The 17,131-nt window shown below is 48.3% G+C and overlaps 1 protein-coding gene across 1 annotated transcript in view; it reads right to left on the bottom strand.

The window, feature by feature from the left end:
• Window positions 1–17,131, bottom strand: part of LOC311130252 (trinucleotide repeat-containing gene 6C protein-like) — a 60,999-nt gene that overhangs the window by 31,074 nt on the left and 12,794 nt on the right. Inside the window, exons 3-4 of the mRNA XM_084162956.1 lie at window positions 14,836–14,857; window positions 6,174–6,533 (exon numbers count right to left, since the gene is read on the bottom strand). Of these exons, the coding sequence (XP_084019082.1) occupies window positions 6,174–6,533; window positions 14,836–14,857 (382 nt within the window). The remainder of the gene's footprint in view (window positions 1–6,173; window positions 6,534–14,835; window positions 14,858–17,131) is intronic.

The following is a 17,131-nucleotide window of genomic DNA, read 5'->3' as shown; positions in this document are numbered from 1 at the left end:
GTTCCGTCGCTCTCACTGCAGGCTGTTCGGTTCCGTCGCTCTCACTGCAGGCTGTTCGGTTCCGTCGCTCTCACTGCAGGCTGTTCGGTTCCGTCGCTCTCACTGCAGGCTGTTCGGTTCCGTCGCTCTCACTGCAGGCTGTTCGGTTCCGTCGCTCTCACTGCAGGCTGTTCGGTTCCGTCGCTCTCACTGCAGGCTGTTCGGTTCCGTCGCTCTCACTGCAGGCTGTTCGGTTCCGTCGCTCTCACTGCAGGCTGTTCGGTTCCGTCTCTCTCTCTGCAGGCTGTTCGGTTCCGTCTCTCTCTCTGCAGGCTGTTCGGTTCCGTCTCTCTCACTGCAGGCTGTTCGGTTCCGTCTCTCTCTCTGCAGGCTGTTCGGTTCCGTCTCTCTCTCTGCAGGCTGTTCGGTTCTGCCCCCCCCCCCCCTTCAAACTGCACAAATAGAAATAACATCTGGGGCATCTAAGGTCAAGCTGAGCTGCACGTCCAAGACACATCATCCCACAATGCATAGTGACAGACCAGCCATGTAACAAAAGAGTGCATTAGGCTGAGTGATCCTTATGTAAGCACACCATGGATCCTTACGTAAGCACCCTATATGCTCTGTTCAAAAGTAGTGCACTATAAAAGGGAATAGGGTGCCATTTGGGACGCAATAAAACTTTTCTATTGCTTCGTTCACTTAGGAACAGATATCATAACTCTCCATTGTTCCTTACGAGGACTATTTAAACCCACAACTGAACCACAACCACCATCTCTTCCTCATGGTCTTAGAGAACACACACGTCAAAGTCAGTAAACGACATCTAAGGTCATTGGCCAGCGCCCACAACAACCAATGAGGTTTTGCATGATGTGCATATTTTAGGAGTCAAGTTCCAACAGAGAGCCGTGTGTGTGTGTGTGTGTGTGTGTGTGTGTGTGTGTGTGTGTGTGTGTGTGGGGGGCTTTTGCTTTGGTAGGTTTGGCACCATTCCAACACCATTGTTTTGGTGCTGTACGCCTGCCTGCCTTTCAGTCAAATCAGAGAGCTAGCTAACCGCTAACCTAACATACAAAAGCTCATTGTTTCGCTAACACCCACAACATCAATCCATGTACCTGCAAGGCTGCTAGGTGTTTGTTTATATGTGAGGAGAGGAAGAAGAGCGAGAGAATAGGACGACAGCACCAGCGGTTCTAACGCACTAGCGTCGCTCCCCCTCTCTTTCTGCAAGCCCGCCGAGCAGCAAGGAACGCCATTTTATCAGGCAGACCTGAAACTCAGCCAAGAGCTCAGAGGCTGCTGCCTGCAGCAAGTACGTCTCGCTCTGCCCTCTGATTTCTCCCTTTCATTTATTCGCTCCCCCTCTCTGTCTCAGTCTCGCCTTGCACGTTTTCTCTGAAGGGGAATAAAAATAGGTTGCATGATAAATTAATGATATACTACACAGAAAAGCGTGCAGTGCAGCTCTATTTTCTTGTCACCGTCCGTCACGGATACTACAACTAAAAACCCCGGAGTAGAGAGAGAAAGAGGGAGAGAGAGAGAGAGATAAAAGAGCTGATGGCAGCTGTAAAGAAGGGGGTCAGGGGTAGAGTGGAAAAATACCTGAAGAGAGGTGGTGCTGCAACAACACCATGCTGTGAGGCGCTACGCAGAGCGGAGAGACGCGGCAGCCATCGCTATCCTCCTCCATCCGATTCAATATGTCTGCTACTGCTCGCTGCAAAGCATCGCAACTGCTGACATGCTGCCAAGAAATTGAGGCTGGCTGCGTAGTGTGTACGTGTGAGTCAATGTGTGTGTGTGTGTGTGTGTGTGTGTGTGTGTGTGTGTGTGTCACGTCTCTTAGGTCTACTCAACCTTGCTAACTCCGTACAACCTTATTTCTGGTAAGCATTCCAATAGATTAGTGAGAAGTTTTCCTGCTTCGGGGAAAAATGTGTGTGTGCGTTTGTGTGTGGCTTTGGTATTGTACCCCGTGTACAATACCAAAGCCAAGGCAACAAGAAAAGGAAAAGAAAGGGGACAATTATTTTCCGTCTCTGTTTGCGTTCAACTGTCAGTAATGTTTAGCTGCTTCCATTCTGGTCCCAATTAGGAGGGCAGTGGGTATTATGGTGCTCGCTGAAAGAATAGCGGCGACAGAAATAAAAACAAAAGGGCTTCTATTGCTTGGTTCTGCTGCTGATGCCTGGCACTGAAAGATGAGAGCACGCACACACTGCACATGCACACTACATCTATACCAGCTCAGCTTCCTATCATAGAGGCGACAGTGATGCTAGCCCTGCCTGGGAAACAACTACCAGGAGATCAGGCTGCTGCTGATAATGAGGATGCTGCTAGCAGGCAGCTCACATGGGGAATATGGGAAGGTAGCCAAAAGCTAGACGCCACCTTTCTCTCCCTATGAAAGCCAGGGTGACAGGGAGTGGGGGAATGGGGGAGGGGTTGGCAGTGGCAAAGGAAGAGAAAGAGAGAGAAAGAGAGAAAGCGAGAGAGGGCATAAGAGAAAGAAAGAGACAGTGCACCAAAAAGGATAAAGTGCCTGTAGCCGACATCATGAGCAATAGCGTAGCCTTGGAGCTAGCTGGGAAATGCAGCAGAGAGCCACACGAACGGGGCCGAACCGGACGCCATTATTCTCCCATTCATTCAACACCGCCAATCCACCACATTATCTCCAGCCAAACCTCACAGTGACGCACCACAAGCAATAAACGCACCATTTAGTCTCTTTTGTCCTCAAAATAGACCCTCTTTCCCCTTTCAGGAACTTCAGCGTTCCAGTCTCCGGGATCAAAAGATCCTGGTTTGTCTTCCGGAAATGGAGAGACAGAGAGAGTGAAAAGAAGGGGTGAGAGTTGGCACAGGAGGGTTTAAAACCTCATTCTTCATGTCTGTTTTACCCTGGGTGAGAGGAGAGGAGGAGAGAAGAGGTAGTTTCCTCTTGGTTCCCTGGCAGAGTCTGGGCTAATGAGCCCACTAGGGGCTGGAGGGGAGAGCGAGAGAGGGGAGAGGGGGGGGGGAGAGAAAGGACAGGGAAGGCATTCTCTCTAGCCTAGTCTGGCTTTAGAACGGCATGTGCTTCAGCCAACTCCATTGACTAGTGCCGTCGTTACCATGCATATACCTCTGAACATTGGTCACTTACGTGGCCCTGACAACGATGGTCAAAGGAATTGCCTTACGGCTAAAGCACATCAGGCCATTAGGCAGTGATCACTGATGGGAATATCTGGTTGAACAGTCATCAATGGGACCTGTTATGTATCGGTCTTCCTCCGCAGACAAAACAATAGCGGCTGGAACTGGAATCAAAAGAACAGATATGCCACCTCATCCAGGCGTTTGAAGAGAAAGCCAAGGGGCCAAATGAGAAGGGCGGCGGGGCCAATGCATGTTAACAACACCTAGCCAACAGCATGCCTTCTGGCCACATGCTACGTCACCCAGGGGCTTAGAAGACAGAGAGCCATGAATGAACCAGCTGTTGTAGTGCACTGAGCGCGTTTCCCACAGCACGGCTTGAATCTCAGACCCCCACTGCAGCACCTGCTATGCTACGAGACGAAGGCCAGACAGGCTGCAGCACTCACTGGGTTGCCATGCCATCAGCTGTTGTATTGGAGAGATTGGGGGGGGTGGGTGGGTGGGTTGTGTCTAATGAGGACCACAATGGAAATAGGCCTATGACTTACGCGTTTGTGTCCTTTATGATTTTTGATGCATTGTTGTTATCTCACTCGAGTCACGTGTATTTTAAAATGGTCAGATAAAGTTAATTCATTATTGAATTGGTTGATTGTGTTGTGACTCTCCAGGCCTACAGTGTGTATAGCCAGCTGGCCCTGTGGGCAGACAGATGTGAGAGGATGTAACTGGGTCAAGGCAGCAACAGTGGATCTCCTCACTAACCCCTGTAGTCCAGTCACAGCAGGCCTCTGGGGCTGGAAGCGCCTGTGTCATCTGTGTACCCTCTGAACCATGATGACTTCACTAGCAGGGAGGTCAAATGGAAGCTGACCCCAAAACCAAAGCTCATCTACATACATAGTGTCTCACATTCAGCCTGGGGACATATTAGATTGGCCCATGTTTGCATGATTTTTTTTTCTCCTTCTCCTAAAACTGACCAAATCAAATGCATGCTTCTCAAGACTGCATCCATCCCAAATCTGTATTCCTCACTGTCAGTGCCAAAACGAATGCTGTATCTCTTTCCATAATTGGCAGTAGAGTACAGCAGTAGAAAACTAGGCTTTGGCCGATGGCTATTTACGGTATGCCAACGCAGACGGCCAGAGGGTAAGACAGTGGATCAGAAGCCCCAGGGACTAAAATCCTTCCCCAGCTTGGGCCTCTCCTGCCTGGGGCGGTGTTCTGCAGAGGGCCCCTGGGAGCGCTGTCCAGCCAGTCAGTTGGAGAAAAGGACAGCAGACCATCAGTGTGTGTGTGTGTGGCAACATTTGTCTGTAATGCCCTGTGCTGCCCAGGGCTCTGCAGAGAAATTCTGTTTACAGTGAAGCTGCTTGTTCTGGTGCTGCAGGCAGCCCCCTCAGAGTAAACATGTGAGTCAGTAATGGAAGACAGCACCACAGAGGAGGAGGAGGAGGAGGAGAGATGAAAGAGAGGGAGAGAGATGGAGAGGTAGAGTAAGAGAGACAGAGTGTAAAAAAAAATAAAGTATGCGAACAGACGCCGCAGCAGCTCTTCCTCAGTCTCTCTCCGTCTCGTCCTCTAAGTGTCGTATAACAATTCATGGTGCGGTTATCTGTGTATGTTCTGCATTTAACATGGAGGTAAACCATGTCAATAAAGAGAATAGATCCTCGAGGTGTTGGTTGAAATACCTTCCATTGGGATGTGAAGACTGGTGGTCATCAGAGAAAAGCTGCAGGGTTAAGGCATATAAAGGAAGATGCTAGGCTAATATACGGTGGTTCACCAGATAGCTTGAATAGACAGCGCGCCTTCACTCCCTCACTGGAGGAAAAACAACGCTGAGCGTTATTTACTCAAGGCTCATATTGTTTGTCCCCTCACACACTCTCTCTTTCGCTCTAAATTAAAGCCCACTGGCAGAGTGGGTCTCTGGGCCTGACAGGTTTCTCTGCAGTCCACAGACACGGTCGCTGGTGAGTTCATTAAAAGGTGACCGCGGGCAGTAGAGGTCCTGAGTGCTCTCCAGTCTCCACAGTACACCCACTCAGTGGCTAAACACCATCACAGCCATATTTCAATAGCGTCAAGCTAAAGCCTCTTTGCAGTGCACAGAGACCCTGTAGAAACAGTTGAACCAATGGGTCAGAGTGGAGGAGATTCTCAGAGTAGCACACTATCATCATCATCAATCCCTTAATGTCAGTGTCAGTATGGAGAGAGAACAGGGGTAATATTGCCTGCACTGAGTAACACCAAGGTTTTTGGACTGACCCACTGATGGACACATCATATGAATTTGCAATTCACCCCATTCTCTCTCAACATGTTGCAGGGCTCTACATTGCCACCATTTTACATTTACATTTTAGTCATTTAGCAGACGCTCTTATCCAGAGCGACTTACAGTTAGTGATTACATATTTTTTTTATACTGGCCCCCTGTGGGAATCGAACCCACAACCCTGGCGTTGCAAACGCCATGCTCTATCAACTGAGCTACATCCCTGCCGGCCATTCCCTCCCCTAGACGACGCTGGGCCAATTGTGCGCCGCCCATGAGTCTCCCGGTCGCGGCCGGCTGCGACAGAGCCTGGATTCGAACCAGGATCTCTAGTGGCACAGTTAGCACTGCGATGCAGTGCCTTAGACCACTGCACCACTCAGGAGTTTTTTTTTACTCGCATATGCGGCCAAATATTTTGCTGTGCGATCTGGAATTTTAATTTATGAGCACCATTGCTTTACTATCTCAAATCCTATTCATTGCGCTCCTAAATGTATTTGTATGCGCCTACATTTTTTTTGACTTAAGCACACACGTACGCCTTGTAAAGGTCAGCCTAGAGCTCCGTGTTGAACAGCCTCATCCATCTACCATGATGACCTGTGACACTTCATTTCATGGGACCAATTTAGTAACATCAGCTTCCTTATCAAGTTACACGGAGAAAAGGGCCCCGTTCCTACTGAGGACACAGATCTAGCCAAGGGTAAGACGCAATAAGCAGGGAACTGACCTGTGTGGCGCTTGCCTGCAGAGGCTGAGGTGGAAGAAGCAGGGGCACCGGGGGTGAGTGGGTCGGAGGCGGGGGTAACGACGAGGTTACTCAGGGCTCCGGCGGGCAGTGGCTGGCCCCTCTTCAGTAGCTGCTTGTGCTCCTGCTGGCGGAAACGCGGGGGCACCTCACGAGGCGGGTAGCGGGGGCCTGACGGAGGCTGAGGTGGGGTCTGCTGCTGTGACGTCTGCTGGGTGCTAGGGGGGGCGCGCTTCCCATTGGTTCTGACTGAGGAGGAGGGGGGGTGTGAGGCCTGGGGCAGGTTCACACAGGTGGTGGGGTGGTGGAGGGGGCCGGAGCTGGGCTTAACTGGCTCTGGCACTGGAGGAGGACGCAAACACAGGAAGCAAGGTATTAGCTAATGCTGCACAGCACACATCACTAATCCACTGTACATTACAAGACAACATTGTTGGTTGAAAGAGGTTAGTGTGTTATCAATTTCCTGATGGAGTATGACATGAACACAATGATCATTTGAACATGTTGATTTGAACTGATGTTCATAGGTTGATAGATCCAATGACCTCTAACCCTAGAGTACAGATGGCAAGGCTTTACTCTCATTATACCCCAATTATCTGACATCCGTATAACACATATCCCTCATTTACTAAGGAGAGATCATGCAAAACATGGTTAGCATTTAGTACCGTTTTAGTAATAAGATGTAAGGCCAATATAGAAACTCTTCCCTATGCTTGAACACCACCGACAGACAGCCCAGGCAACATGAAAGGGCAGGTTCCCTCTGCCATGTGAAGGGTTCTTACACACTCTCACACACACACACACACCTCTGCCTGACCCTTTGCATTCCTCTGTCTATTAGTTTCCCAGAGAGAACAGCCCTCTAATCAAGCCTTGCCCAGACTGAGTGGTATTAGCAGTCAGTACTAGCGGGAGCTACTGTGTCAGCCTACTGTAGCTAAAGGAGCTTAGCTGAGCCCTCTGGGTGAGCAGGAGGCTGGGGCTGCACAGGCTAAGAGCTACCCGCAAGGACTGGAGTGGAAACTAATAGACAGAGCACAGGTGTGTGTGTCCGCACCAAGGCTTATGCAGCACAGGTGTGGGTGTGTGTACGCATTACGCAACTGCATTGGAAAGAGGTTAATACCCTACATATCTAACATGGTATGTGTGCTCACTGTCTATGCTGAGTAGAACAGCATGGCAGCCATATTGTCTCTCAATACTTCATGACCTCAGTGTTGCACTGAGCTGCTACATCAGTTTGGTGAATATACTTTGTTGTGGTTCTATACTCTCTAGGTGGCTACAGAGGAGAATTCATAGGCTGGTCTTAAAAACAACAGGCTGGCAGCTATGCCTCAGGGGGGAGAAAGAGAAGAGAGAGAGAGAGAGAAGACTGAATCACAGACAGCCAAGAGAGAAGACGGGGGAGAAACACAGAGCGAAGGGATTGGCACAGGAGAGATGCAGATTAGCAACCAGGCAACATATCTCTCACTCTCCTGGGAACACAGGAGCCACTGTCAGGAGTCTGTCTGTCACGACACACACACACACACACACACACACACACACACACACAAAGGACATACACAAGGACAAATGCACACAATGACATTTGAGGTCGTATCAGTCTGACCAATTAGGACAACTGCAGCTTATGACATTTGTTCATGTTGACCAAGTTGTGGCTCCGGAGATATCGAGCTAGAAACTAACAGTGTGTGACTGTAGAATCCCACACGTGAACAGTAGAGGCCTGATGTGGCTGACTAGCTGTCCTGTGTTGCAGCAGCCGGGGTTAAAGCAAACACTGCAGGCAGGCCCACGCATTCCCTCTGCCTGCCAAAGGCCTGTCCCACTGCCAACACCGTTTCTATAAACAGAGTTACCCTCTGCACATGAGCTGTGCCCCACTGTGCCTCTGACACACACAACCTCAATATACTTTCAAACATGCGCATACACAACCAGGTTCTCTCCCCCTCACACTCATACAGCCTGCTGATCTACGTCCCTCTCTGGTCAGAGCTGGCCCCTGCAGCAGCAGTAGCTAGCTAGCTGGTTGGGAGCTGTAGCAGGCAGCTGGTGACGCACATATCTGATCCAATTCTGCCTCAGCCCGCCTGACGCAGTCACAGCCAATCAGCAGGCAGGGTGCTGCGTCCTCACCACCCCCTCCCTCCCTCGGCTCTCTCCCTCTCCTTCGCCCTGCTCCTCTTTTTTTTGCTCGCCTTCCCTCTCTCTCGCCTTTTACAATGTCCACCCTCTCCTGTTCCGTTTCTCACTCAGCTCAGCCATTCCATTCTCTCCCTCTGTGTCAGCCCCCCTCCCTTCAATCTGTCCATCTCCCTGCCACTCTTTTTTTCCTGGCGCTCCCTCCCCCTCGTTCATCCAATTCAGTCACTCTCATTGTTCGCTGCTGCTCTGAATCCATTAGAGGAAGCAGATGGACTGCTGGGCTGTTATTGCTCACAGAGGCCGGCAGCCTCCCCCCCCCCCCCCACCACACACACTATGAATCACAGGTTCTATGACGTAGGGGGAGGGTGTACATTGTGAGTGTGGACATTCCACATTATGCGAGTGTGTCTGAAGGGGGGTTGGGGGTGTGTGGGTGGGTGGGTGTGTGTGTAGTGATGTGGTTCCACTCTATTCTCCAGTAGCCTCTGTTTATGACAACACTGGTGCTTTTACAACACAATTAAAAAGCTATTAAAGCACTATGTTGTGAGTGTAAATGATCACAGTCTATCTAGACTATGATGTGAAATTGCTGTTGTTATTCTAGCCAGCTGGGTAATGTGTAGCCATCTTTGGAATAATCTGCATTTAATAACTCTCTCAGTGAAAAAGAGTGTACTCAGGAGAGAGTAGCTGTGAGTCTGTGCGCAAGAGCGTGTGAGCATGAATGGTGGTTACGATACAATAGAGGACATCTCTCTGCTTTAAACAAAGATTTAGCAAAACATTCCTTTTCTTTTTGGGGGAAGAGTTCGTTTTTAATCCATAACGGACGCTAAAGCGCTTTGGGGGAGATTTCCGAGGCAAGGGGAAACCAAATCCCTTCACCAGGATGAGAGAAAGCTATATGAAAATGCTGTCTAGTCAAGTTCTCTAGCGCTATCATTTGGGAGAGATATGGGAGATTCAACTGCATATCTGATGGGAGAGATAGCAGGTGATACGTGTGACACTGTCATACACCAAAGACTTGGAGGGGAGATTGAGAGATAGTAGGAACACACAGAGGGAGAGGCACAGTAAAGGGAGAGAATGAAAGATGGAATGAATGGAGAATGAGAGAGAGAGAGAATGGTATACAGAATTAGAGAAAGAGAGCAAATGAGAGTGCGAGAACGAGAGAGATGGAGTGCAAACAAAGAAAATAATGAAAACAAACTGCAATACTGGATCCTTTGGGGTCGCTAAAGCCTTAAAAACACTATTTGATGTTCAAATGAGTGTCAATTAAATAAATATTTTACCCCCTTTTTCTCCCCAATTTCGTGGTATCGAATTGGTAGTTACAGTCTTGTCCAATCGCTGCAACCCCCGTACGGACACGGGAGAGGTGAAGGTCGAGAGTCATGCGTCCTCCGAAACACAACCCAACCGAGCCGCACTGTTTCTTGACACAGTGCCCACTTATCCCGGAAGCCAGCCGCACCAATGTGTCGGAGGAAACACCGTACACCTGGCTACTGAGTCAGCGTGCACTGCGCCCGGCCCGCCACAGGAGTCGCTAGTGCGCAATGGGAACATGCCGGCCAAACCCTCCCCTACCCTGGACGACGCTGGGCCAATTGTGCGTCGCCCCATGGGTCTCCCGGTCGCGGCCGGCTGCGACAGAGCCTGGACTCGAACCAGGATCTCTAGTGGCAGATGGGACAAGACTGCCTTAGACAACTGCGCCACTAGGGAGGCCCTAAATAAACCATTATAACGACACACTGTAAATTCCATTAAACCCTCTGAATGGAGGAGAAGCACTCTCCGCCAAACTTGTAATTATGGCCTCCTGTCCCCCAATCTCAATGGTTAATTACACTGAAAGAGAAGAAAAAGCATGAGCGGAAAGGATGATGGGCAAGTGGGCGGGCCCTGGTGCATAAGGAGCCATTGTGATTGGTTGGTACGGACAGTGCGCCTGGCTTTGAAGGTTTCTAGGAATCGTCCATTCAGAGGTTAGCTACGTGCTGCCATTGTGTGATGAGGACGCATTTTAATATGTGACCGTGTTTATAGTGGGGGAGGGCTGTGTGTAGAACACATAAGTGGATTATAGAAAAGGCTCATCTGCCTCCTGTATTGGGTTACATACATGATTCTCATTGAAAATCAAATGTGACTTCACGAAAAGCCATATTTTTCATATCCAAGAAATGCATTAGAAAGAAGTGATGTAGCTGAGATTTAACTAAACCATCTGACCGATGAGGTGTCTTTGTGTTTAGTGGTCTTGTTTAAGTGGATACACTGAAGTTGAGAGGACTGATGGGCCTGTACTAAAGGTTAAGAGGGACTATAGACTTTAGAGGTACTGAAGGAGCAGTAGCTTTGAGTGTTGCTGGTTGCTTGTTAGGATACACCCAGACAGTCTCTCGTGTGAGTGCGTGCCATGGGGGTGGGGGTGTCTGAGGTTCCATCTGTCAGTAGTAAACCCTGTAGTGGGTCAGAGAACCCCCCCCCACACACACACAGAGAGACACAGACAGAGAGACTTAAAGGCACAGCTTTCCACCCCTCACCCTTCCCTGGGTACTAGGCCATCACCATGGAGATGAGCACTGTCTCCCTGCCTAATGCACCTCTGCTCTGTGTGCCTCCTGTGACCCCCACCCTGAGCCCTGACACGCACACTAATGAGCAGAGGGCTCATCTCAGCAGTGTCAAGCCATTCTCTCCACTCTATATGCTTTAGGAGATTATAGAAACGATTCGTAGAGATGGCTTGTTAGAATTTGCTGCAGTTAACTATGGGTAGATAACACTAAGCCAAAGTCCCACACTTAGATACGATTCAGTCAGTTTTCCTTTATCCATACAGTTTATCCAAAGTAGGAGGAGGTTGCCCAAAGACTGATCTACGGTCAGTTGTGTGTTTTCTACACGTTATGGTGAGGAGAAGGTAAGCTGATCCTAGATCTGTGCTCAAGGACCACTTATATCCACGTGCCTTAGGAGTCAGGTGTATACCACTGAGCCAATGCTTCCCACATAGATATGATTTGTCAGTCTTCCCACATAAAATGGCAGAGTGGTGGTGGTGGTTTGGACATGAAGAGGCTGAATGTGACCTGAAGCAAAAGACAGGAGGGCCGCCTCTTCCAGACATACCAGGCAGTCTTGCTCTCCTCCCCTCCATACAAAGGATCCTCTTCATTAAATGCCATTCATATCAGCACATACGCTTATATATTAATCTGCCTCTAAATGTGACATGAGCCCTCTCAGCTGTGGTATAACTGAGGATGTATTGAATTGCCTCTTCTGTCTGCGGCGTGTGAGTGATAATCCAACATGAATACATGGAGAAAATAGAGAGGGCCATTGTTTTGGATCCTCTCGCTCTCCCCCCTCATCTCTCTCTTTGTCCCCTCCCTCTCGCTTCATCCCCCTCTCTCTACCCCTAATAAACCCCATCCACTTGACATGCAAGCAAAGAGAAGAGAGAAAACAATTATATTTCGCATCCATAAATCCACGGGACGTAAACCAGAATCCATTCACTCGCTATTAATTTACAGAGTATTTATTAATGTTGCAGTTACACACAGAAAAGCGACGGCGCCCCTCCCCCCACGGGAAAGTAAATTATCCCCCAATTAGATTGCGATTCATGAAATCCGACTAAAAAGTGTTGACACAATTAATTTAATGTGAAATTGCAAATTAATCCAATATGCATATTATAATGTCGCAGTGGTGACACCGTGTAAATTTGTCAGTCACCGTGGCAATTGGTGGTGGGTCGCCATGGTAGCAGGGCAGAGGTGTCTCCCAGGAAGGGGAGAGAACAGCATGGGTAACGGTGTGTGCATGCTTCACGGCCGAAAACAGTTCGGAAGAGTTTGTGCATATAATATGACGACACTGACGTTTTTGTTCATTTTGAACGTTATGGTTTTTTTTGGTCTGTTCGGGCAAGCCGAAGACTACGCCCCTTCGTCAGTGATTGGTCAACTAGGGATTCTTCAATAGAGTTGTCATTCAACGAGAGACTCCTCCGTTTCATGCACATTTTTTCATTGAGAAATACTGCACCAAACGTCTTACTTAGATGTAAAATTGCGCGACTAAGAGCTATTAGATTAATTAGGACTATTTTAAGGAAGTATATACTGGCTACGGCGTCTCAAAATGGACAAACGTACTTTACCTATTTTTTCTCATTTTTCAAGCAAAGGTCTTTTAAGGGAGTTTGCAAGCACACTCGTTCGGTTCACCTAGCTGACTTCAGCTAGCAGCCAGCCGAACTGAAGCATGCCCACGCCTTAAAGTGAAACGTAGATGGAAGATTGACATGCATTACATTTTGTTCTTCAACCCTTTAAAAAGGCAGTCACTGTTTTTCTGATTACACCAGGGCTGGGTAAAGAATGCGTCAGCCGTACCCGGGTATTACTGACGGATTTCGCTCACAAAAACTCAGAAGCCGCCACCTGTTTCCATGAATTGCATTTGCGTCACGCCGAGCCAGTTCTGTGTGTTCTCATAACTTATTTAATGATGTGTGTGTGGGTTTGCGTGTGCATACAGTGAAAGGTAGTGTTGCAGTGGCTTTGAAAGCATATCATTGCCTGGGCTGTTTGCAATTCCACCCTAAGCATTTCCTCCAATCACAGGGAGAGCTGGATTGAGTCTCCCGGTCCCAATAGGGATGGGGGAGCTAGGTGTAGAGGGTGTGTGTGGTGCATGGTGTGTGTGTGTGTGGTGCATTATGTGTGTGTGCAGCACGAAGGGGTTTGATTGTGGGGAATAATCAGCGTCCCCCTACCCTCCATGCTAATAGAGGGCTGAGGCTCTCTCTCTCTACCCCAACAGGGACTGCCTGGGTGGGGGAGGATGGTGGCTGGTCCCCAGTCTCACTGGACCTCCATTGCTAATGGGGGGCACAGGAGTTAATTCCGCAGCGCCGGCGCCTTATCTAATTTTCATACATATGAACGAGCCAGGCAAGATCGATTACCGCAAACAAATTGAAACGTGAGAGGAAGGGAGGAGGAGGAAGCTGGAGAGGTGATTGGAGAAGGGATGAGGCTGGGGGGTTGTGGGTGTACAAACGAGTGCGTGTGTGTTTGAGAGAGTGATGAGAGATCATTGATATGGTTGGAGAGACATCACAGCTGCATACTGATTTGCCCACACATACACACACACCTTATTTAGTGACATGGATGCTAACTGAAGTAAGTCATATGCTACTTAGAGGGCTCTGTAGCAAATTGAGTGGAGAACATTTTCTCTCTCTTGCTTACTTTAAAGGTAGGCTATACTGTGTCAATTTAGTTGTTTCAGCTCCACAAGTTCCTTTTTGGCCCTATACTCTGTAGGCTGATGCTTGAATACACACATCCCACTTTCTTTCCTACTCACTTCCTTTCCCTCGCTCCATTTTTCCCTATTTCTCTGTTTTTACACTTCTCCTCAGTGTCATCCGACTTCTAACTAACCTTCTCAGTCTGTTAGACGCCCTCCGTCACCCCTCCGCTTAAAATGGTTCCTTCTCACTGGATGACTCACCAACACCAACAGACGGAGCACCAAGTCTCCCCCCCAGAGATAATGAGGCAGACCTTAATGAGGTCAGAGGTCAAGAAAGTGCCATTGACCTCTACACAACGCCAACGGACGTCGGGCCAAACACCAATGGCTATTGGCTAGGGCTGTTAGCTAGCTGTTAGACCGCCTGGGGTGTGTTGGGGCCAATCCCTGGTAACACAAACACACACAGTACACACACACACAGCTTTTAGAGGGCGAGGTGCTGACCAGTGCAACCTGAACAGATGCTCTAATGGGCTTTAGAGTGGACCAAAGCCCTGGCCCCATCTGCCTAATACGCACTAACAATGACACCTAGGCTTGTTCACACGCAATGACACATTTCTCACACACACTAGACTAATCCGTTGGCTAAATACAATAAGAAACGTTTGACGTGCACAAATGGGAACACATGTAGAAACAGCATGCATACTTCACATACTACCGATGCGAGGCACACATGCTGCTGGGAGAGAGAGGAACGAGGAACCGTAGAAGGCAAGATGCCCCTTAAAAGACTGTCGCCCACGGAACTGAGTGAACTCCTTACCCTCCCAAACCCCCTCCATCCCCCAACCCCTCTCTCCCCACTGTTAGGAGCTCCCATCTGGGTGCCCTCCTCACGCTTCATTGGCCAGCACTGCTGAGCTCAGAGGAGGAGTCAGTGTGTGTTAGTTAGACGACACTGGACTGACTCGATGTGTTAGCTGTAGGCTACAGGGACCTGCTCCTATACAGCCTTTATCTGCATGTCTACGCCTTTACGGCTCATATCAACTCCCTTAAATCAGAGGTGATAAGGGCCGTGTGTGTGTCAATCATTTGCATGTCTTTTTAAAAAGCTATGCGGCTAGGAGCGGAAGTTAGTCATTCCACTCACCTTTGGTTTTCTCCTCAGCAGCCTAGAAGACACACAGACAGAGACACAGAGAGAGAAGTCAACAGCTGTAAACGTAGAGTTGTTTTTGTTCAATGATTAACGTGGCGCTACCAAAACGGTATGTCATAAAAGTTGGTCATTAACAAAAAAATTACCGCATTAGAGGAAGGAATTTATGTACTTTTCCACAACAGGAAAGGAAACTGTTGAACAAACTCATAATCAAAGTAAACATGAGAAATGATATTCCCAGTAGAACTTCATTACATTGCAGGCTGCCAAATTGGATGCAGCCCACAATCACATATTCATACAAAGACTGGCCAAATATCTTAAATGAAAATCCGATTGAAATTAGCTGAAAATGTAGGGATGTGGGACATTGAGACATACAACGGGCAGTCTAGACATGCAGGGTAAAACGCCTCAGTCTTCAAGACCCAAACAAGCCCACCTGGGTAAACGCCTGCTATAAAGTGCCTTGGCACAGCTGCTGGCTAGTGGAAGTAGAGTGGAATGTGATAACTACAGGCTGTGGAATGAAAAATAGACATTTTGAAAAACATAATCCTTTGGAGCACAATTTGTGAAAAAAAGTTACAGATACTCTAAATGTTGATTCCGTAACTAACTATTAAATTAACATTATTTAAGAACATGCTAACCACCAAAATGCCACTATATCCTCTATTAATACGAAAGTAAATACAAAACACTTGTTCAGTTGACCTTCTTAGGTACAACTTAAAGATGTGTCCATCTATGGCAGTTGATAAGAATGCAGAAGTGTGTGCGCTGAAGCGCACTAATAAACAAGAATGAGTTCGTAATATCGCCACTAGATGTCACCGTCAGCATGTATTGAGTAGATTCACCACAGCGCTTTACAACAGTCAAAGGCCATGTAACGATACACTATGGCAACCTCGCAATAAGAGCTTATGACAAGCACGCGCTAGCTGTTCATTACGAAAATGTTTTCTTATTGAAACCATCATGTGAATTATACTGTTATTCAATAAAAAAAAAAATATGTATTGGCTATATATTTCAAATGCAAATGGAATGCGCTGATTACTGAAAACGTTCATGCAGGAAAATGCTTGCCGCACTGGTTTTAGTCACACGCTCACGGATGAGTCAGTGTTCACTTTGGGGCCAGTCCAATGTTTGCAGATAAGTAGCACAGATTGCTAGCTAGCTAGGCTAACTACCTTGCTGGCTAGATAGAGCCTAACTTCATTGCTGGATAGCTAGCTAAGTGAGCATATGAGGAGGACAGGGCTCCTTTCTTGGTGAAGCTAACTTTTGTTTATTTATTCATTCTAATATGCCATCGCTGGTGGCGGAAAGCCACCCATGCCCACTCTATCATGAAGGGCTGAATGATGTTCAATGAGAAGCTCTTAGAGCGCCCTCTTCAGGCAACCATTGAAAATGTATGTATATAATATCTGCGCTTTATCTGTGGAATAAAGACAGAAACAAATATTTATGTGAAAAGGCTAATATCGGTCAACCGATTTATCTGTCGGGCTCTAGGGTATGTGTGTTTTTAATACATGTGCATATCATTGTGTTTTTAAATGCCTGTGTGTACAATTGTATGAATGTGCATGAATGGCGTGTGTCTATGTGCGAGAACAATATCTCCTTGGTACATGTGCATACAATGGACAATTTACCAGAGCCAGGCTAGTGTTTCCAACAGAGCAGTGTGTGTAGCTAGTGTGCTAGCCTCCCTTGAGCCATGGAGTCCAGCTCTAATCTGTCTTTAAATAGGGTCCATACACCTGGCAGTGAGCTGCCTGCAGGGTTACAGGCTCTAGGCTAATCCATGAGGATAAGCTAGGGAGGAACTCCCACACTCACAGTCATATAGCGACTAAACTGAACTGAACACACCTACCTGGGGAACAGAAGTGAATGGAGGAGAGGAGGGAGGGAGAAGGGGGGGGTCGGTGTAGTCTGACGTTTTTTGGAAGGAGGTACTCGGTTTGAGGAGACAGAAGGAGACAGACAGAAACAGCCAGCGAGAGAGAGAGAGAGACAGCGAGAGAGAGAGAGAAAGAGACAGCGAGAGAGAATGAGACAGCGTGAGAGAGAGAGAAAGAGACAGCGAGAGACAGCGAGAGAGCGAGACAGCGAGAGAGAGCGAGAGAGAGCGAGACAGCGAGAGAGAGCGAGAGAGAGCGTGAGAGAGCGAGACAGAGCGTGAGAGAGCGAGACAGCGAGAGAGAGCGAGACAGCGAGAGAGGGCGAGACAGCGAGAGAGGGCGAGACAGCGAGAGAGAGC

This window comes from Coregonus lavaretus (genome assembly GCF_964263955.1).
Source record: "Coregonus lavaretus genome assembly, chromosome: 6".
Classification (NCBI taxonomy): Eukaryota; Metazoa; Chordata; class Actinopteri; order Salmoniformes; family Salmonidae; genus Coregonus; species Coregonus lavaretus.
The sequence above is the reverse complement of the archived record's forward strand: the minus strand, read 5'-3'. Positions and strand labels throughout refer to the sequence as shown.